At 47.5% G+C, this 22,230-nt stretch overlaps 1 protein-coding gene across 1 annotated transcript in view; it reads right to left on the reverse strand.

The window, feature by feature from the left end:
• Window positions 1-16,824, reverse strand: part of TMEM86A (transmembrane protein 86A) — a 37,096-nt gene extending 20,272 nt beyond the window's left edge. The window contains exon 1 of the mRNA XM_056527820.1: window positions 16,679-16,824. Within this exon, the coding sequence (XP_056383795.1) occupies window positions 16,679-16,699 (21 nt within the window). The 5' untranslated portion in view covers window positions 16,700-16,824. The remainder of the gene's footprint in view (window positions 1-16,678) is intronic.
• Between the last annotated feature and the right edge of the window lie 5,406 nt (window positions 16,825-22,230).

The following is a 22,230-nucleotide window of genomic DNA, read 5'->3' on the forward strand; positions in this document are numbered from 1 at the left end:
GTGTTATAGTCCAACATGCTGGGAGTTGTAGTTTTGGCAACAGCTGGAGGCACCCCTGGTTGGGAAACATTGACCTATACTATATACTACTATATAGTCCAACATGCTGGGAGTTGTAGTTTTCATTGGGGGCAGCTGCTGGGCCACAGGCTGTATCAGGGCATGCTGGGAGTTGTAGTTAGTAAATAACTGCAACTCACAAATTTTATTAAAAAAAAGCGATCAAAAAGTCCCATCAAAACAAAAATGGTCCTGTTAAAAACTGCAGATCAGGGCGCAAAAAATTAGCTCTCATACAGGCTCATAAGGAGAAATAAAAAAAAGTTATAAGGGTCAGAATAGGACAAAATTTCCCCTCATCTGTGATGTCACGCATATATAATTAATTATGCAAATTATCTTTACTTCTCTTTATTTCCTGCTTCTTCCTGACATGTGGCAGTGCAGCCAATCAGCGGCCACAACAACAACATTGCTGTAGTCAGTGATTGGCTGCAGAGGTCACATGTCTGTGTCACAAGAGACTAAATAAGGCCGGGGAGGGGGGGAGGGGCCTGAGAAGTATCGGTGCTGGATCGGCTGGAGGAATCAATCAGGCGAGAATGACGTCTTATTATTTTACAAAATCAGGAATACTCAAAAATCTTAAATTTTATTTTAATTAATTATAATGAAATTAAATAGTAATTTAATTATTATTAAAAAATTATACCTTAAAATTTTTTTTTAGGGGGATAGAAGACCATTTTAACCCCTTAATGACCAGGCAATATTACATTTTTGCATTTACATTTTTTTCTCCTCTCCTAAGAGCCATAACTCTTTCAATTCTTCATCTACAGACCCATAAGAGGCTTGTTTTATGCGCGACCAATTGTACTTTGTGATGACGTCACTCACTTTAACACAAAATCTACAGTGAAATAAAAAAATAAAGTGAATGGAGCCGAGTTGTAATACCACACACAGCCTGAAGACGGGGTGGCGCTGTTTTGGGATGAAATTTGGGATGTCAGAGGAGAGAAGGGTTGGGCAAGTGTCTCCCTGTAGAAAACATGTGCTAGTTTATGTGGGGATGGGGGAGTGAATGCTGGGAGCTGTTGTTTTGCAACAGCTGGAGGCTCCCTGGTTGGGAAACATGGCTCTAGACATAACTAAGAAATGTCATAAGTAAGAATTTAATAAAGTTTGACTGTTAATCCACTGAAGCCGTCATTTAATATTTTCATCTTAATAATATAAAGCCGTAAGTTCTTTTCTCTGTCTTTTTTTTTTTTTTGTCAGCAGAAAATCCATTAGTCTAAACAAAAGATCAAGTTAGAACGCGTCCAGACCGAGACATGTGACTGCGACAAAGCGTAAAGTCACCGGGACACTGAGAAGAATTAGTCAGCCTTGAAAGCGAACCCGTCAGATCCAACAAAAAAACATTTCTTTTATATATCACTCAGAACCTAATCCTGACCATGTACATCTGATTTTTATGTGTCCAGCACCTTTATTTATTATTTTATTACCCCTTTAATTCAGCTCACCAGTCTAAATTCCTCTCATAGGGAGGGGCGTGGCCTCACTGTGCAGGTCTCCGCCCCCTCCCTCAGTATGCTGTCTGCTCACATCTCCCCCAGCATTAGCAAAACTACAACTCCCAGCTTCTCCTCACTGACAGTAGAGGGACACAAGATGACAGTGGGAGGATTTTTCCTCCAGCTCTGAGCCCTGCGATCACAGCTGTCAATCAAGGAAGCGTGTCCATGACATAGGTGATGATGCATGGACACAGCAGGACTAGTATGTGTCCAAGCAGGCAGGGGGAGGGAGGAAATTCTTTGGCTTTTTCAGTATGAAATGCGGAAAATTTTCTAATGAAAGCAATTGCAAGACCTATTGGTTATACCTGCTTCACAACATATCAACAGTTGTATCTGACAGTGCCCATTTAAGTTAAAAAAAGAAAAAAGAAGGAAGAAAGAATAATTAAAATGTTGCCATTCACTGACAGCAAGCAGAGATCTTGAAAATGATGAAATAAGGCTGCTTTTCTTTTTTTCTGTTTAACGTATGTGATTTATACACTAAAAAAGGGAAAAAAATTCACACACACACTCATATATATATGCTAAAAATTATGCAATACAACGGAATTATTACCCATATACAGTAATGCACATTTTTGCTCCTGTTCACACTATTGAGCCCTATAATATACATGTACGCTCCTGTGTACACTATGAGGTCCTATAATGTACATGTACGCTCCTGTGTACACTATGAGGCCCTATAATGTACATGTACGCTCCTGTTCACACTATGGAGCCCTATAATGTACGTGTACGCTCCTGTGTACACTATGAGGTCCTATAATGTACATGTACGCTCCTGTGTACACTATGAGGCCCTATAATGTACATGTACGCTCCTGTTCACACTATGGAGCCCCTATAATGTACATGTACGCTCCTGTGTACACTATGAGGCCCTATAATGTACATGTACGCTCCTGTTCACACTATGGAGCCCCTATAATGTACATGTACGCTCCTGTGTACACTATGAGGCCCTATAATGTACATGAATGCTCCTGTGTACACTATGAGGCACTATAATGTACATGTACACTCCTGTTCACACTATGGAGCCCCTATAATGTACATGTACGCTCCTGTGTACACAATGAGGCCCTATAATGTACATGTACGCTCCTGTGTACACTATGAGGCCCTATAATGTACATGTACGCTCCTGTTCACACTATGGAGCCCCTATAATGTACATGTACGCTCCTGTGTACACTATGAGGCCCTATAATGTACATGTACGCTCCTGTTCACACTATGGAGCCCTATAATGTACGTGTACGCTCCTGTGTACACTATGAGGTCCTATAATGTACATGAACGCTCCTGTGTACACTATGAGGCCCTATAATGTACATGTACGCTCCTGTTCACACTATCGAGCCCCTATAATGTACATGTACGCTCCTGTGTACACTATGAGGCCCTATAATGTACATGTACACCCCTGTTCACACTATGGAGCCCCTATAATGTACAGGTACGCTCCTGTGTACACTATTAGGCCCTATAATGTACATGTACGCTCCTGTCTACACTATGAGGCCCTATAATGTACATGTACGCTCCTGTCTACACTATGAGGCCCTATAATGTACATGTACGCTCCTGTTCACACTATGGAGCCCCTATAATGTACATGTACGCTCCAGTGTACACTATGAGGCCCTATAATGTACATGTACGCTCCTGTTCACACTATGGAGCCCCTATAATGTACATGTACACTCCTGTTCACACTATGGAGCCCCTATAATGTACATGTACGCTCCTGTGTACACTATGAGGCCCTATAATGTACATGTACGCTCCTGTGCACACTATGAGGCCCTATAATGTACATGTACACTCCTTTGTACACTATATTGTCCTATAATGTACATGTACGCGCCAGTTCCCACTATATTGTCCTATAATGTACATGTACGCTCCTGTTCACACTATGGAGCCCTATAATGTACGTGTACGCTCCTGTGTACACAATGAGACCCTATAATGTACGTGTACGCTCCTGTTCACACTATGGAGCCCCTATAATGTACATGTACGCTCCTGTGTACACTATGAGGCCCTATAATGTACATGTACGCTCCTGTTCACACTATGGAGCCCCTATAATGTACATGTACGCTCCTGTGTATATATATATATATATATATATATATATATATATATATATATATGCTAAAAATTATGCAATACAACGGAATTATCACCCATATACAGTAATGCACATTTCTGCTCCGGTTCACACTATGGAGCCCTATAATGTACATGTACGCTCCTGTGTACACTATGAGGCCCTATAATGTACATGTACGCTCCTGTTCACACTATGGAGCCCCTATAATGTACTTGTACGCTCCTGTGTACACTATGAGGCCCTATAATGTACAGGTACGCTCCTGTGTACACTATTAGGCCCTATAATGTACATGTACGCTCCTGTCTACACTATGAGGCCCTATAATGTACATGTACGCTCCTGTCTACACTATGAGGCCCTATAATGTACATGTACGCTCCTGTTCACACTATGGAGCCCCTATAATGTACATGTACGCTCCAGTGTACACTATGAGGCCCTATAATGTACATGTACGCTCCTGTTCACACTATGGAGCCCCTATAATGTACATGTACACTCCTGTTCACACTATGGAGCCCCTATAATGTACATGTACGCTCCTGTGTACACTATGAGGCCCTATAATGTACATGTACGCTCCTGTGCACACTATGAGGCCCTATAATGTACATGTACACTCCTTTGTACACTATATTGTCCTATAATGTACATGTACGCGCCAGTTCCCACTATATTGTCCTATAATGTACATGTACGCTCCTGTTCACACTATGGAGCCCTATAATGTACGTGTACGCTCCTGTGTACACAATGAGACCCTATAATGTACGTGTACGCTCCTGTGTACACTATGAGGCCCTATAATGTACATGTACGCTCCTGTTCACACTATGGAGCCCCTATAATGTACATGTACGCTCCTGTGTATATATATATATATATATATATATATATATATATATATATATGCTAAAAATTATGCAATACAACGGAATTATCACCCATATACAGTAATGCACATTTCTGCTCCGGTTCACACTATGGAGCCCTATAATGTACATGTACGCTCCTGTGTACACTATGAGGCCCTATAATGTACATGTACGCTCCTGTTCACACTATGGAGCCCCTATAATGTACTTGTACGCTCCTGTGTACACTATGAGGCCCTATAATGTACATGTACGCTCCTGTGTACACTATGAGGCCCTATAATGTACATGTACGCTCCTGTTCACACTATGGAGCCCCTATAATGTACATGTACGCTCCTGTGTACACTATGAGGCCCTATAATGTACATGTACACCCCTGTTCACACTATGGAGCCCCTATAATGTACATGTATGCTCCTGTGTACACTATAAGGCCCTATAATGTACATGTACGCTCCTGTTCACACTATGGAGCCCCTATAATGTACATGTACACTCCTGTTCACACTATGGAGCCCCTATAATGTACATGTACGCTCCTGTGTACACTATGAGGCCCTATAATGTACATGTACGCTCCTGTGTACACTATGAGGCCCTATAATGTACATGTACACTCCTTTGTACACTATATTGTCCTATAATGTACATGTACGCGCCAGTTCCCACTATATTGTCCTATAATGTACATGTACGCTCCTGTTCACACTATGGAGCCCCTATAATGTACATGTACGCTCCTGTGTGTATATATATATATATATATATATATATATATATATGCTAAAAATTATGCAATACAACGGAATTATTACCCATATACAGTAATGCACATTTTTGCTCCTGTTCACACTATGGAGCCCTATAATATACATGTACGCTCCTCTGTACACTATGAGGTCCTATAATGTACATGTACGCTCCTGTGTACACTATGAGGCCCTATAATGTACATGTACGCTCCTGTTCACACTATGGAGCCCCTATAATGTACATGTACGCTCCTGTGCACACTATGAGGCCCTATAATATACATGTACGCTCCTGTTCACACTATGGAGCCCTATAATATACATGTACGCTCCTGTTCACACTATGAGGCCCTATAATGTACATGTACGCTCCTGTTCACACTATGGAGCCCCTATAATGTACATGTACGCTCCTGTGTACACTATGAGGCCCTATAATGTACATGTACGCTCCTGTTCACACTATGGAGCCTCTATAATGTACATGTACGCTCCTGTGTACACTATAAGGCCCTATAATGTACATGTATGCTCCTGTTCACACTATGGAGCCCCTATAATGTACAGGTACACTCCTGTTCACACTATGGAGCCCCTATAATGTACATGTACGCTCCTGTGTACACTATGAGGCCCTATAATGTACATGTACGCTCCTGTGTACACTATGAGGCCCTATAATGTACATGTACGCTCCTGTGTACACTATGAGGCCCTATAATGTACATGTACACTCCTTTGTACACTATATTGTCCTATAATGTACATGTACGCGCCAGTTCCCACTATATTGTCCTATAATGTACATGTACGCTCCTGTTCACACTATGGAGCCCTATAATGTACGTGTACGCTCCTGTGTACACAATGAGACCCTATAATGTACATGTACGCTCCTATGTACACAATGAGGCCCTATAATGTACGTGTACGCTCCTGTTCACACTATGGAGCCCTATAATGTACATGTACGCTCCTGTGTACACAATGAGGCCCTATAATGTACGTGTACGCTCCTGTTCACACTATGGAGCCCTATAATGTACATATACGCTCCTGTGTACACAATGAGGCCCTATAATGTACGTGTACGCTCCTGTTCACACTATGGAGCCCTATAATGTACATGTACGCTCCTGTGTACACAATGAGGCCCTATAATGTACGTGTACGCTCCTGTTCACACTATGGAGCCCTATAATGTACATGTACGCTCCTGTGTACACAATGAGGCCCTATAATGTACGTGTACGCTCCTGTTCACACTATGGAGCCCTATAATGTACATGTTTGCCCCTATTCACTCTACAGGGAGCTATAATTCACCTGTACGCTCCTGTTCACACTATACACTATGTACATGCACAGTCCAACATTTGAGTTTGTTTTAAAAAATTTTAAAAAGAGAATCTGTCACCAAACTAAACTTTCAATATATTGGCCCAGATTTATCAAAGTGTGTGAGAGAAAAAGTGGAGGGATTTTCTCACAGCAACCAATCACAGCTCAGCTTTCACTTTACCAGAGCTCGTTAGCTGAGCTGTGATTGGTTGCTGTGGAAAAATCACTGCACTTTTTCTCTGACACAGTTTGATAAATCTGGACCATTGTTCCTTATGTTATTATCAGACACTTTGCTATTTAATTGCTGTTAACATTCTCAACCTTTATGTTTTTAATGTGATTGAAAAAAACGTCCACTAGGTGGCTCTGTTCTGTTTCCTGAGCAGGTTAAACATTTAGTTTTGTCTCTTCCTGGCCTGGCAGGAGACCAAACTCAGGAAGTGCGTGCAGGGCATGGCGAGGCACAGCTCTCACAGGTATCAGTGACATCATGCCTGCTGGGGAACGCCCACTTTCTCACTTTCTCCTGCCGGGAGCTCATACAATGTGAGCAAGGGGAAAGGTATGATACACAGCTTTTTAAAGCTCGGAAAAAAGCTCTACCAAAGCGCTCTATTGAGGAGATGTGTCGGCCGCTGCTTTGTGCAGTGGTCAACACGCCCCCTTCCCGCAGGCTGCCGGGGCCCCGTACAGGACCCCCCCCCCGCGATCTGAAACTTATCCCCTATCCTTAGGATAGGGGATACGTTTTTCTGGACTGAACTATTCCTTTAACGCCGTCCTCAGGCCTGGTGTAAGGATTTTTGCCATCCTAGGCGAAAGCTGCTCCCTATGTATGGAGGCGCGCTCGATGTTAGATGGATCTGACCTTAGTGATCGCCCCTGTCTACCTCGGAAGGGGCGCTGCGCTCCTCCGGCAGGCTGACAAATGGCAATTATTATAGTCCAGGTGGGGAGGAGTAGCTTGATGGGCAGGTAATTCCAATGCTGGTTAACTTTAATGCAGCTGAAAAAGCGGCGCCCCCATCAAGAGAGCGCTCTAGGCAGCTGCCTATTTTGCCTACAGGCAGAACCGGCCCTCCATCCACTTTGGCAATCTGTATACTGTAGACAACAGGCATATATAGCCGGAAACGACCTCGGCAAACGTAGCGTGCGCTGCCTTCCTCTCCTACAAATGCTCTTTGAGTAATAACGGGGGGGGGGGGGGGGGGGCGGTATTTGGCGACCGCATCAGACGCTGATATTAATTTACTTTAATGTAGAGCAGGATTGATCCGGGGAAATTAATATTGGCACAATGATTCGGACAGCTCTTCAGATTACTCGGGACGCTGCCAGTGGCAAGGTGGGGGGGGGGGGGGGGGGGAGATAAGCAGGGAGAGGGCAGGATAAGCCGAACCATCACCCACACCCTCCACTCTGTTATATCATTATCTATCGGCCTCGTGTTACTTTCTACTTTCCTTGGCTCTCTTTGGCGCGCTGTCACCATTTTAGCGTGCGTCATGTTTTCTCCTTGTTCTGTCCCTAATATAAAAGATATATAAAAATAAAGAAATCTTAAACGCAGAAGAAAAAAAAAAAAAAAAAAACCTTCGGGGCGAGCGCAGCGCTATCTGTGTCAGGAGCCGGCGCTTTATTGTCATTAAGTTAAATGCATCCCGATGGCGAAAAACGAAAGAAAATGGAATCATAGCTGGAAAACTGGGACACGAGAGAGCAAATCCTTTATTTACAGCAGCGTGCCTCCAGCTGTTGCAAAACTACAACTCCCAGCATGCCCGGACAGCCGTTGGCTGTCCGGGCATGCTGGGAGTTGTAGTTTTGCAATGGCTGGAGGCACGCTGGATGGGGGAAATACTGATTTATAGAATAGAATAGGTCGAGTGAGGGCGTTTTTATGGCGACATTTGGGTTTTGCCACCATCTGCACCAAAAATAAAAAATTTTAAAGGGGTTTTCCAGGAAAAAATAATTTTTTTATTTTTTATAATCAACTGGCTCCAGAAAGTTAAAACAGATTCGTTAATTACTACTATTTAAAAAAATAAAATAAAATTATCTTAATCCTTCCAATAATTATCAGCTGCTGAAGTTGAGTTTTTCTTTTCTGTCTGACAACAGTGCTCTCTGCTGACATCTCTGTCTATCTTGGGAACTGCACAGAGTAGAAGAGGTTTGCTATGGGGATTTGCTTCTACTCTGGACGGTTCCCGAGACAGGTGTCATCAGAGAGCACTTAGACAGAAAAGAACAACTCAACTTCAGCAGCTCATAAGTACTGAAAGGATTAAGATTTTTTTTTAATAGAAGTAATTTACAAATCTGTTTAACTTTCTGGAGCCAGTTGATTATATAAAGTTTTTTCCCTGGATAACCCCTTTAAAACTTGGTTGGAGTATGTGTGACTCAATTGTAAAGCAAGCCACCCAGCTTTCTCAGTCTTCTGAGGAGAGTGTGTGTCTGGTAAAGCAGCCCTATTGGAGCTCTTCAGGAGACTGGGAAAGCTAGGTGGCATGCAGTACAGATTTTCCCCCACACGCCTGCCCCGTCCCCTCTCCCTGCCTCACACTAACTATTCTCTGCACCTGCCTTTTGGACAGTTAAATCATACTTTATCATGATGTTGGTCCAGCGGCAGGATATCTAAAACTCCTGGGCAATCTCTGCAGCCTTAGAGTAACGTGATCAGGAGATGTACTGGAAGTCATTCACACAGCCTTTGGTTGTCCAGGCATGCTGGGAGTTGTAGTTTTTCAGCAGCTAGAGGCCCTTTGGTTGGGGAAACATTGGCGTATATAGATCAAGGTAATGCATAAGCGGGGAGCTATGTACCAGTTGCCTAGTACAGGCCTCGGATTGGCCTGAGAACCAATCGGCACCCTGCGATTACTTCACAGGGGGTGGTGGGGCACAACTGGACCACCAAGTATGTGCTCCATTGCAATCGCAGCAGTTAAACAGTTAAATGATGGACATAGGAGTGATCTATTAGTAATAGAGTCTATTGAGCACGTTACGGCTCCGTACAGCTTGTGCAGAGCGTATATATGGCCATATAGAGGAGACGTCTTACTAGAGAGACTGTGGTGAGAACATTTCCCATTTCTACATTAATGTCTGCTTAGTCATGTGAGTCAGATTTAAAGGGGCATTCCAGGGCCAATAACAGATCCAACACCTGCACCGGTCAGCTGACTGAAGAGGCTACAGTCCTCGGGCCTCAGAGACTGTGCAAGGCCGTGCGTTTCTACCCAAGGCCGCTGCGGCGGCGCCCATCAGTGAGACTGCACTGGTGAACAAGCCAAAAAAGGCTGAAAACAAACACGCTGTTTTTGCAGTGAAACAACTAAAAAAAAAAAATGGTCGTAAGCTCTGGGTTGGGCATTTCTTTCAAGAAACTAAGGTAGTGTTCTTCCCATAGTCCCTTGCTGTTTTCTCCTCTGTCCCTCCAGACCCCTCCATATCCCCCTCCCTCCAGACCCCTCCATCCCTCCCGACCCCTCAGTCTACCCCTCCCTCCCGACCCCTCCCTCCAGACTTCCCTGTCCCCCGCCAGGGGTCTGGAGGGAGGGAGACAGGCATTTGGAGGGAGTAGGGACAGAGGGGTCCGGAGGGAGGAGGGACAGAGGGGTCTGGAGGGAGGAGGGACAGAGGGGTCTGGAGGGAGGAGGGACAGAGGGGTCCGGAGGGAGGAGGGACAGAGGGAGGAGGGACAGAGGGGTCCGGAGGGAGGAAGGACAGAGGGGTCCGGAGGGAGGAAGGACAGAGGGGTCCGGAGGGAGGAAGGACAGAGGGGTCCGGAGGGAGGAAGGACAGAGGGGTCCGGAGGGAGGAAGGACAGAGGGGTCCGGAGGGAGGAAGGACAGAGGGGTCCGGAGGCAGGAAGGACAGAGGGGTCCGGAGGCAGGAAGGACAGAGGGGTCCGGAGGGAGGAAGGACAGAGGGGTCCGGAGGGAGGAAGGACAGAGGGGTCCGGAGGGAGGAAGGACAGAGGGGTCCGGAGGGAGGAGGGACAGAGGGGTCCGGAGGGACAGAGGGGTCCAGAGGGAGGAGGGACAGAGGGCTCAGGCAGACGCATATCATACTCTATTCTTTGAGAGGACATACATGTTAATGGAGCTGACGTGTAGGATAGATATACATTGGGGGTGGAGGACTCCTATAGGCTCTGAGGCAGAGTATTCCCACTAATGGTAACTTTACAATAATAATAACAGTCAATGACATCACGCGCTCCCGTCCCGGTGTGTCAGCTGACCTATTATGCAATGTGCGGGTGCTGAGACTTGTTTGGGTGCCAGATCTCTGAGTAACACATGTAAACCTGATATGAACCAGAAGCTAAATGTGGCGTCGCCTGGGGGAAGAGCTTTGTTGTGTTCTCCATGTGCTGCCTGGCAGTGATGGGGTTAAAGATCAGTGACAGCTGTCAGTGCCCCCCACATTACCATTACAGCTGTCAGTGCCCCCCACATCATCATTACAGCTGTCAGTGCCCCCCCCCCACATTACCATTACAGCTGTCAGTGCCCCCCACATTACCATTACAGCTGTCAGTGCCCCCCACATTACCATTACAGCTGTCAGTGCCCCCCACATTATCATTACAGCTGTCAGTGCCCCCCACATCATCATTACAGCTGTCAGTGCCCCCCACATCATCATTACAGCTGTCAGTGCCCCCCACATCATCATTACAGCTGTCAGTGCCCCCCACATCATCATTACAGCTGTCAGTGCCCCCCACATCATCATTACAGCTGTCAGTGCCCCCCACATCATCATTACAGCTGTCAGTGCCCCCCACATCATCATTACAGCTGTCAGTGCCCCCCACATCATCATTACAGCTGTCAGTGCCCCCCACATCATCATTACAGCTGTCAGTGCCCCCCACATCATCATTACAGCTGTCAGTGCCCCCCCCACATTACCATTACAGCTGTCAGTGCCCCCCCCACATTACCATTACAGCTGTCAGTGCCCCCCCCACATCATCATTACAGCTGTCAGTGCCCCCCCCACATTACCATTACAGCTGTCAGTGCCCCCCACACATCATCATTACAGCTGTCAGTGCCCCCCCCCACATTACCATTACAGCTGTCAGTGCCCCCCACATCATCATTACAGCTGTCAGTGCCCCCCACATCACCATTACAGCTGTCAGTGCCCCCCACATCATTATTACAGCTGTCAGTGCCCCCCACATTACCATTACAGCTGTCAGTGCCCCCCATATTACCATTACAGCTGTCAGTGCCCCCCACATTACCATTACAGCTGTCAGTGCCCCCCACATTACCATTACAGCTGTCAGTGCCCCCCACATCATCATTACAGCTGTCAGTGCCCCCCACATCATCATTACAGCTGTCAGTGCCCCCCACATCATCATTAGAGCTGTCAGTGTCCCCCACATCACCATTACAGCTGTCAGTGCCCCCCACATTACCATTACAGCTGTCAGTGCCCCCCACATTACCATTACAGCTGTCAGTGCCCCCCACATCATCATTACAGCTGTCAGTGCCCCCCACATTACCATTACAGCTGTCAGTGCCCCCCACATCATCATTACAGCTGTCAGTGCCCCCCACATCATCATTAGAGCTGTCAGTGTCCCCCACATCACCATTACAGCTGTCAGTGCCCCCCCACATTACCATTACAGCTGTCAGTGCCCCCCACATTACCATTACAGCTGTCAGTGCCCCGCACATCATCATTACAGCTGTCAGTGCCCCCCACATCCCCCTAAAAGCTGTGATTTTGGGGTGACAGCACCCCCCATATTATCATTACAGCAGTGATCAGGGGTGACATCACCCCCCCATATCCTTACAGCAGTGATTTGGGGGTGACAGTGCCCCCATATTATCCTTACAGCTGTGGTTCTAGGTGACAGCGCCCCCCATATTATCCTTACAGCTGTGATTCTAGGTGACATCGCCCCCATATTATCCTTACAGCTGTGGTTCTAGGTGACATCGCCCCCATATTATCCTTACAGCTGTGGTTCTAGGTGACAGCGCCCCCATATTATCCTTACAGCAGTGATTCTAGGTGACAGCGCCCCCCATATTATCCTCATGGCTGTGATTCTAGGTAACAGCGCCCCCATATTATCCTTACAGCTGTGATTTGGGGTGACAGCGCCCCCCATATTATCCTTACAGCTGTGGTTCTAGGTGACAGCGCCCCCATATTATCCTTACAGCAGTGGTTCTAGGTGACAGCGCCCCCCATATTATCCTTACAGCTGTGATTCTAGGTGACAGCGCCCCCATATTATCCTTACAGCTGTGATTCTAGGTGACAGCGCCCCCCATATTATCCTTACAGCTGTGGTTCTAGGTGACAGCGCCCCCATATTATCCTTACAGCTGTGATTCTAGGTGACAGTGCCCCCATATTATCCTAACAGCTGTGATTCTAGGTGACAGCGCCCCCATATTATCCTTACAGCTGTGATTCTAGGTGACAGCGCCCCCATATTATCCTTACAGCTGTGGTTCTAGGTGACAGCGCCCCCATATTATCCTTACAGCTGTGGTTCTAGGTGACAGCGCCCCCCATATTATCCTTACAGCAGTGGTTCTAGGTGACAGCGCCCCCATATTATCCTTACAGCTGTGATTCTAGGTGACAGCGCCCCCATATTATCCTTACAGCTGTGATTCTAGGTGACATCGCCCCCCATATTATCCTTACAGCAGTGATTTGGGGGTGACAGTGCCCCCATATTATCCTTACAGCAGTGATTCTAGGTGACATCGCCCCCCATATTATCCTTACAGCTGTGATTCTAGGTGACAGCGCCCCCATATTATCCTTACAGCTGTGATTCTAGGTGACAGCGCCCCCCCCATATTATCCTTACAGCTGTGATTCTAGGTGACAGCCCCCCATATTATCCTTACAGCAGTGATTTGGGGGTGACAGTGCCCCCATATTATCCTTACAGCTGTGATTCTAGGTGACAGCGCCCCCCATATTATCCTTACAGCAGTGGTTCTAGGTGACAGCGCCCCCCATATTATCCTTACAGCAGTGGTTCTAGGTGACAGCGCCCCCATATTATCCTTACAGCTGTGATTTGGGGTGACATCGCCCCCCATATTATCCTTACAGCAGTGGTTCTAGGTGACAGCGCCCCCATATTATCCTTACAGCAGTGGTTCTAGGTGACAGCGCCCCCATATTATCCTTACAGCAGTGGTTCTAGGTGACAGCGCCCCCATATTATCCTTACAGCTGTGATTCTAGGTGACATCGCCCCCATATTATCCTTACAGCTGTGATTTGGGGGTGACATCGCCCCCATATTATCCTTACAGCAGTGATTCTAGGTGACATCGCCCCCATATTATCCTTACAGCTGTGATTCTAGGTGACATCGCCCCCATATTATCCTTACAGCTGTGGTTCTAGGTGACATCGCCCCCATATTATCCTTACAGCTGTGGTTCTAGGTGACAGCGCCCCCATATTATCCTTACAGCTGTGATTCTAGGTGACATCGCCCCCATATTATCCTTACAGCTGTGGTTCTAGGTGACATCGCCCCCATATTATCCTTACAGCTGTGGTTCTAGGTGACAGCGCCCCCATATTATCCTTACAGCAGTGGTTCTAGGTGACAGCGCCCCCCATATTATCCTTACAGCTGTGATTCTAGGTGACAGCGCCCCCCCCATATTATCCTTACAGCTGTGATTCTAGGTGACAGCGCCCCCATATTATCCTTACAGCTGTGATTCTAGGTGACAGCGCCCCCCCCCCATATTATCCTTACAGCTGTGATTCTAGGTGACAGCGCCCCCATATTATCCTTACAGCAGTGGTTCTAGGTGACAGCGCCCCCATATTATCCTCATGGCTGTGATTCTAGGTGACAGCGCCCCCATATTATCCTTACAGCTGTGATTTGGGGTGACAGCGCCCCCCATATTATCCTTACAGCTGTGGTTCTAGGTGACATCGCCCCCCATATTATCCTTACAGCTGTGGTTCTAGGTGACAGCGCCCCCATATTATCCTTACAGCTGTGATTCTAGGTGACAGCGCCCCCATATTATCCTTACAGCTGTGATTCTAGGTGACAGCGCCCCCCCATATTATCCTTACAGCTGTGGTTCTAGGTGACAGCGCCCCCATATTATCCTTACAGCTGTGGTTCTAGGTGACAGCGCCCCCCATATTATCCTTACAGCTGTGATTCTAGGTGACAGCGCCCCCATATTATCCTTACAGCTGTGATTCTAGGTGACAGCGCCCCCATATTATCCTTACAGCTGTGATTTGGGGGTGACAGCGCCCCCATATTATCCTTACAGCAGTGATTTGGGGGTGACAGTGCCCCCATATTATCCTTACAGCTGTGATTCTAGGTGACAGCGCCCCCCATATTATCCTTACAGCAGTGATTTGGGGTGACAGCGCCCCCCATATTATCCTTACAGCTGTGGTTCTAGGTGACAGCGCCCCCCCCCCCATATTATCCTTACAGCTGTGATTTGGGGTGACAGCGCCCCCCATATTATCCTTACAGCTGTGATTCTAGGTGACCGCCCCCCCCCATATTATCCTTACAGCTGTGATTTGGGGTGACAGCGCCCCCCATATTATCCTTACAGCTGTGATTCTAGGTGACAGCCCCCCCCCCATATTATCCTTACAGCTGTGATTTGGGGTGACAGCGCCCCCCATATTATCCTTACAGCTGTGATTCTAGGTGACAGCCCCCCCATATTATCCTTACAGCTGTGGTTCTAGGTGACAGCCCCCCCCATATTATCCTTACAGCTGTGATTCTAGGTGACAGCCCCCCCCCATATTATCCTTACAGCTGTGATTCTAGGTGACAGCGCCCCCCCCATATTATCCTTACAGCTGTGGTTCTAGGTGACAGCCCCCCCCCCATATTATCCTTACAGCTGTGATTCTAGGTGACAGCGCCCCCCCATATTATCCTTACAGCTGTGGTTCTAGGTGACAGCGCCCCCCATATTATCCTTACAGCTGTGATTCTAGGTGACAGCCCCCCCCCATATTATCCTTACAGCTGTGATTCTAGGTGACAGCGCCCCCCCATATTATCCTTACAGCTGTGATTCTAGGTGACAGCCCCCCCCCCCATATTATCCTTACAGCTGTGATTCTAGGTGACAGCCCCCCCCCCCCCATATTATCCTTACAGCTGTGGTTCTAGGTGACAGCCCCCCCCCCCATATTATCCTTACAGCTGTGATTCTAGGTGACAGCCCCCCCCCCCCCCATATTATCCTTACAGCTGTGGTTCTAGGTGACAGCCCCCCCCCCATATTATCCTTACAGCTGTGATTCTAGGTGACAGCGCCCCCCCATATTATCCTTACAGCTGTGATTCTAGGTGACAGCCCCCCCCCCCCATATTATCCTTACAGCTGTGATTTGGGGTGACAGCGCCCCCCATATTATCCTTACAGCTGTGGTTCTAGGTGACAGCGCCCCCCCATATTATCCTTACAGCTGTGATTCTAGGTGACAGCCCCCCCCCCCCATATTATCCTTACAGCTGTGGTTCTAGGTGACAGCGCCCCCCCCATATTATCCTTACAGCAGTGATTTGGGGGGTGACAGCGCCCCCCATATTATCCTTACAGCTGTGGTTCTAGGTGACAGCGCCCCCCATATTATCCTTACAGCAGTGATTCTAGGTGACAGCCCCCCCCCCATATTATCCTTACAGCTGTGGTTCTAGGTGACAGCGCCCCCAGCAGGCGGAGCGGCCCCATCACACACGAGTCACGTGCCCAGTGTTTTCATCTTGTGACACAATACACCACAGTGGGAGGATAATAGCACAACCTGCACCCAGTGTACACACAGCAGAGGTGCCGGTGCAGGGGGACACGGACCCCCGGTATCACCCCCTATAGGAGGAGCGAAGATGGCACACACTGGATGGAGAAGACGGTGCCCGCTACTCACCACAGTCACCGGAGACACCATGGCTCCGCTGCTCGATCCCCTCCGAGTCGGTCCCGTCCCCCTGATCCCTCCAGATCCGCGCTACAACCGATCACTGCGATCACCGCCGATTGTTATTGTATCTTCTAACAGTGTGCTGTGACGTCACGGCGGGGGCGGGGCTACGTCTCACTGGGAAGGGGCGGGGTCTCCAGCTGCAGAGGCCTTAACCCTTCACGTACCGGAATCCTGTGCTGCTGCGGATCCCAGATGTAGGATGTTATAGTGCGGTGTTTCTCTAATAAGGGTGCCCCCAGCTGTTGCAAAACTACAACTCCCAGCATGCCCGGACAGCCAAAGGCTGTCCGGGCATGCTGGGAATTGTAGTTTTGCAACAGCTGGAGGCCCCCTGTTTGGGAAACACTGAGTTAGACTATGAGGCATATCTATGAAATGACCACTGTCAGAACATGCTGGGAGTTGTAGTTCTGCAACAGCTGGGGTGTCTTTGGTTGTCAGAGCATGTTGGGAGTTGTAGTTTTACATCTGCATGAGAGCCTACAGTTATTAGAGCATGCTGGGAGCTATAGTTTTTTTTTTTTTTTTAAATAGCCAGAGACCTTTTGGTTGTCAGGGCATGCTGGGAGTTGTAGTTTTTTAATAGCCAGATACCTTGTGGTTGTCAGGGCATGTTGGGAGTTGTAGTTTTTCAATAGCCAGTGACGTTGTGGTTGTCAGGGCATGCTGGGAGTTGTAGTTTTTCAATAGCCGGAGACTTTGTGGTTGTCAGGGCTTGCTGGGAGTTGTAGTTTTTCAATAGCCAGTGACCTTGTGGTTGTCAGGGCATGCTGGGAGTTGTAGTTTTTTTAATAGCCAGAGACCTTGTGGTTGTCAGGGCATGCTGGGAGTTGTAGTTTTGTAATAGCCAGAGACCTTGTGGTAGTCAGGGCATGCTGGGAGTTGTAGTTTTTCAATAGCCAGATACCTTGTGGTTGTCAGGGCATGCTGGGAGTTGTCGTTTTTCAATAGCCAGTGACCTTGTGGTTGTCAGGGCATGCTGGGAGTTGTAGTTTTTCAATAGCCAGTGACGTTGTGGTTGTCAGGGCATGCTGGGAGTTGTAGTTTTCAATAGCCAGTGACCTTGTGGTTGTCAGGGCATGCTGGGAGTTGTAGTTTTTCAATAGCCAGTGACCTTGTGGTTGTCAGGGCATGCTGGGAGTTGTAGTTTTTCAATAGCCAGTGACCTTGTGGTTGTCAGGGCATGCTGGGAGTTGTAGTTTTCAATAGCCAGTGACCTTGTGGTTGTCAGTGCATGCTGGGAGTTGTAGTTTTCAATAGCCAGTGACCTTGTGGTTGTCAGGGCATGCTGGGAGTTGTAGTTTTTCAATAGCCAGTGACCTTGTGGTTGTCAGGGCATGCTGGGAGTTGTAGTTTTTCAATAGCCAGTGACCTTGTGGTTGTCAGGGCATGCTGGGAGCTATAGTTTTTTTTTATAGCCAGAGACTTTGTGGTTGTCAGAGCATGCTGGGAGTTGTAGTTTTTCAATAGCCAGAGACCTTTTGGCTGTCAGAGCATGCTGGGAGTTGTGGTATTGCAGCATTTGGAGCGTCTTCAGCTGTCAGAGCATGCTGGGAGTTGTAGTTTTGACACAACTAGAGAGCCCACTGCTGTCAGGGCATGCTGGGAGATGTAGTTTCGGAAGAGCTTGGGGTCTAGCTGTCACTGGATGCTATAAGTTGAAGTATTGCATATGCTGAAGAGCCTACTGTTGCCAGGGAATGCTGGGAGTTGTAGTTTTGCAGTGTTCAGAGACCCGGTGATTGTCTTGACATGCTGGGAGTTGTAGTTTTGCAGTGTTCAGAGACCCTGTGATGGCCATGACATGCTGGGAGTTGTAGTTTTACAATAGCCAGAGACCCTGGGGGAGATTTATCAAAACCTGTGAAGATGAAGAGTTGCCCATAGCAACCAATCAGATGGCTTCCTTCAGTTCTCACAGACCTTTTCAGAAATGAAAGCAGCGATCTGATTGGTTTCTATGGGCAACTCAGTAACTTTTCCTCTGGACAGGTTTTGATGAATCTCCCCCGCTGTGTTTATCTGGACATGCTGGGAGTTGTAGTACTGCAGCAGCTGGAGAGGTAAGGGAGATTTATCAAAACCTGTATAGAAGAAGAGTGGTGCAGTTGCCCATAGCAACCAGTTATATTGTTTCTTACATTTTTAAAGGGGTTGTCCAGGATCAGAAAAACAGAGCTTGTTTCTGCTAAACACAGCGCCACCACTAGCCTTAGGTTGTGGACGTTACTGCAGCTCAGTTTGGTTGAAGCGAATAGAGCCAAGTTGTAATACCGCACACCACCTGAGGAGAGCGGCGGTGCTGTTTTTAGGAGAAAGCTGCTGGTTTTCCTACTCCTGGATTAGAGGGGGTGACAGACTGAGGGTCTGGAATGGAGTCTGAGACAAGTGAACCCAAGAAATAATAGGGGAAATGTATCAAAACCTGTGTAAAGGAAGAGTGGCGCAGCTGCCCATGGCAACCAATCAGATCGCGTCTTTCATTTTCCACAGGCACCTATAGGGTAGGGTCACACGTAACAGATCCAGTACTTATCAGCTGCTGTATGCTCCAGAGGAAGTTGTGTAGTTCTTTCCAGTCTGACCACAGTTCTCTCTGCTGACACCTCTGTCCATGTCAGGAACTGTCCAGAGCAGGAGAGGTTTGCTATAGGGATTTGCTCCTATTCTGGACACTTGTAGACATGGACAGAGGTGTCAGCAGAGAGCACTGTGGTCAGACTGGAAAGAACTACACAACTTCCTCTGGAGAATACAGCAGCTGATAAGTACTGGAAGGATTAAGATTTTTATATAGAAGTAATTCACAAACTGTTTACCTTTCTGGTACCAGTTGATTAAAAAAAAAAAAAAAAATGTTTTCCACCAGAGTACCCCTTTAAATCTCCATAAAACACCTCGGTTGTGACTACTACTCATGGCAGTATTTTTCTATAAGATGCCCCTTTAAGGGTGCGTTCACACTACAGAATTCCCACGGAACTCCACGAGCGGAATTCCACGGCGGACAATTCCGCGGCTGAAATAGTTCCGCGCAAAGAAAGAACATGTTCATTCTTTGCGCGGATTACGCGAGCACTGCACTGCACCATTGACCACTCAGTGTCCCGCGGCCCTAGCGCCGAAGCAACCTCGGCGGCGGAATCTCCACCCGCGGAATTCAGCGAGCGGAGATTCCGCAGTGTGAACACACTGCATCAAAACTGCACATAGTGTGAACTAACCCCAACCTACTTATGAGACTAATCAGTTCACCTGGGTGACCCCCCCAGCACCAGCAGCCTAATTAGATAACCAGATGCAGTGATCAGACTCCACCCCCTCTCTCTGCAAAGCCAAAGGATTCATGGAAGGCAGAATTAGGAAATCATTTCAGTGATGGAATATAAATCAGTAAGGCTGAAAACTTATGCCTGCCACCTCAGCTAAAACAGGTAAGCACAAGGTATAAACAAGATCCTCTACATTATTCTCTAATAATAGCCCATACTGCACCATATGAACAAAAACAATTAAAGGGCCTCAGGAGCTGAGTATAATAGTAAAATACCCCAGGGACACACACCAAGATGGGTGCAACTGATCAACACCGTAGAAAAGCATGTGCTGGACCTGATGTCTAGTGCCTGATCGTCTATGTTTAAGCCATCGTACCCCCTACTCCCATATATCCTGTAAATGGTATACAGCAGTGTTTCCCAACCAGTGTGTCTCCAGCTGTTGCAGAGCTACCACTTCCAGCATGCACTCCCCATCCACGCATACACAAGCACATGTATTCTGCAGGGGAACACTTGCCCGACCCTTCTCTCCTCTGACATCCAGAATCAACAGCGAGTCGAGAGGTCATCGTACACACCGATCAGCATTTCCTAAGCAGTGTGCCTCCAGCTGTTGCAAAACTACAACTCCCTGCATGCACTCCCCATCCCCACATACACTAGCACATATATTCTGCAGGAGGACACTTGCCCGACCATTCTCACCTCTGACATCCAGAGTCAACAGCGAGTCGAGAGGTCATCGTACACACCGATCAGCATTTCCTAAGCAGTGTGCCTCCAGCTGTTACACAACTGCAACACCCAGCATGCATTCCCCATCCCTGCATACACTCATACATGTATTCTGCAGGGGGACACTTGTCCGACCCTTCTCTCCTCTGACATCCAGAGTCAACAATGAGTTTAGAGGCCATTTTACACATAGATCAGCGTTTCCTCATCAGTGTGTCTCCAGCTGTTGCAAAACTACAACTCCCAGCATGCACTCCTCATCCCCACATACACTAGCACATGTATTCTGCTGGTGGACACTTGCCCGACCATTCTCTCCTCTGACAGCCAGAGTCAACAATGAGTGAGTTGAGAGGCCATTTTACACATAGATCAGTGTTTCCTCATCAGTGTGTCTCCAGCTGTTGCAAAACTACAACTCTCAGCATGCACTCCCCATCCCCACATACACTAGCACATGTATTCTGCAGGGGGACACTTGCCCCACCATTCTCTCCTCTGACATCCAGAGTCAACAATGAGTTGAGAGGCCATCGTACACATAGATCAGTGTTTCCTAACCAGTGTGCCTCCAGCTGTTGCAAAACTACAACTCCCAGCATGCCCGGACAGCCAACGGCTGTCCGGGCATGTTGGGAGTTGTAGTTTTGCAACAGCTGGAGGCTGCCTGGTTGGGAAACACAGGTATAGGGAGAAGGTATGTTGTATGGCAAAGATGAAGAAGTCCATCTGACCACTGCGCTCTCTGCGCTTTTTTGCAGATCCGCACTTCCAATAAAGCAGCCGCCGAGGGTCATGTTCTGCTTACAATGTGACATCCATCATCTGATCTGTCAGCGGACCTTCTGCTCATGCGAAGCCCAATACCTGCAGATTGTAAAGGGCGCCCTTGGGTATTGCTGCATCCTTATGTGTGATGTCAGCGGAGTCCCCTCGGCTGTAATACAAGCCCCTGCTGTCTGACGCTTCCTCCAATCCTGCACAGGATGAACAGTCAGCAAGACTGCAGGGAGGACGCAACAGTCAGAATGGGCACCTATAGGAAATACCACATTGTGCACTATAGAACATACTATAGAGTCAAATTGCCATCATATAAAATATAGCTTCCATTTAATTCATTAAAAATTCATTCAATACATTTACATAATTAATATACATGGGACTGGTATCTGGTGATCCCAATACAAAAAATAAAGTGCACACAGAAGGAAGGTTCTAGGTGCTATCAGCTGTATATAAATATTATTGACCCTAAGGGTACGTTCAGACGAGCGGATTTACAGCGTATTTTACGGTGCAGATCCGCGGCTGAAAGACCTCTGTATGGTGCCTTTACATGTGCCTGCTCGGAGCGCCAATACAGTGACCCCCCCCCCCCCCCCGACCTACGAACACCCCGACATACGATCATTTCAGCATACGATCACTCTCAGAGGCCATCGCATGTTGAAGCAGCATCAACATACAATGCTTTTG

Source organism: Hyla sarda, chromosome 6, assembly GCF_029499605.1.
Source record: "Hyla sarda isolate aHylSar1 chromosome 6, aHylSar1.hap1, whole genome shotgun sequence".
NCBI lineage: Eukaryota > Metazoa > Chordata > Amphibia > Anura > Hylidae > Hyla > Hyla sarda.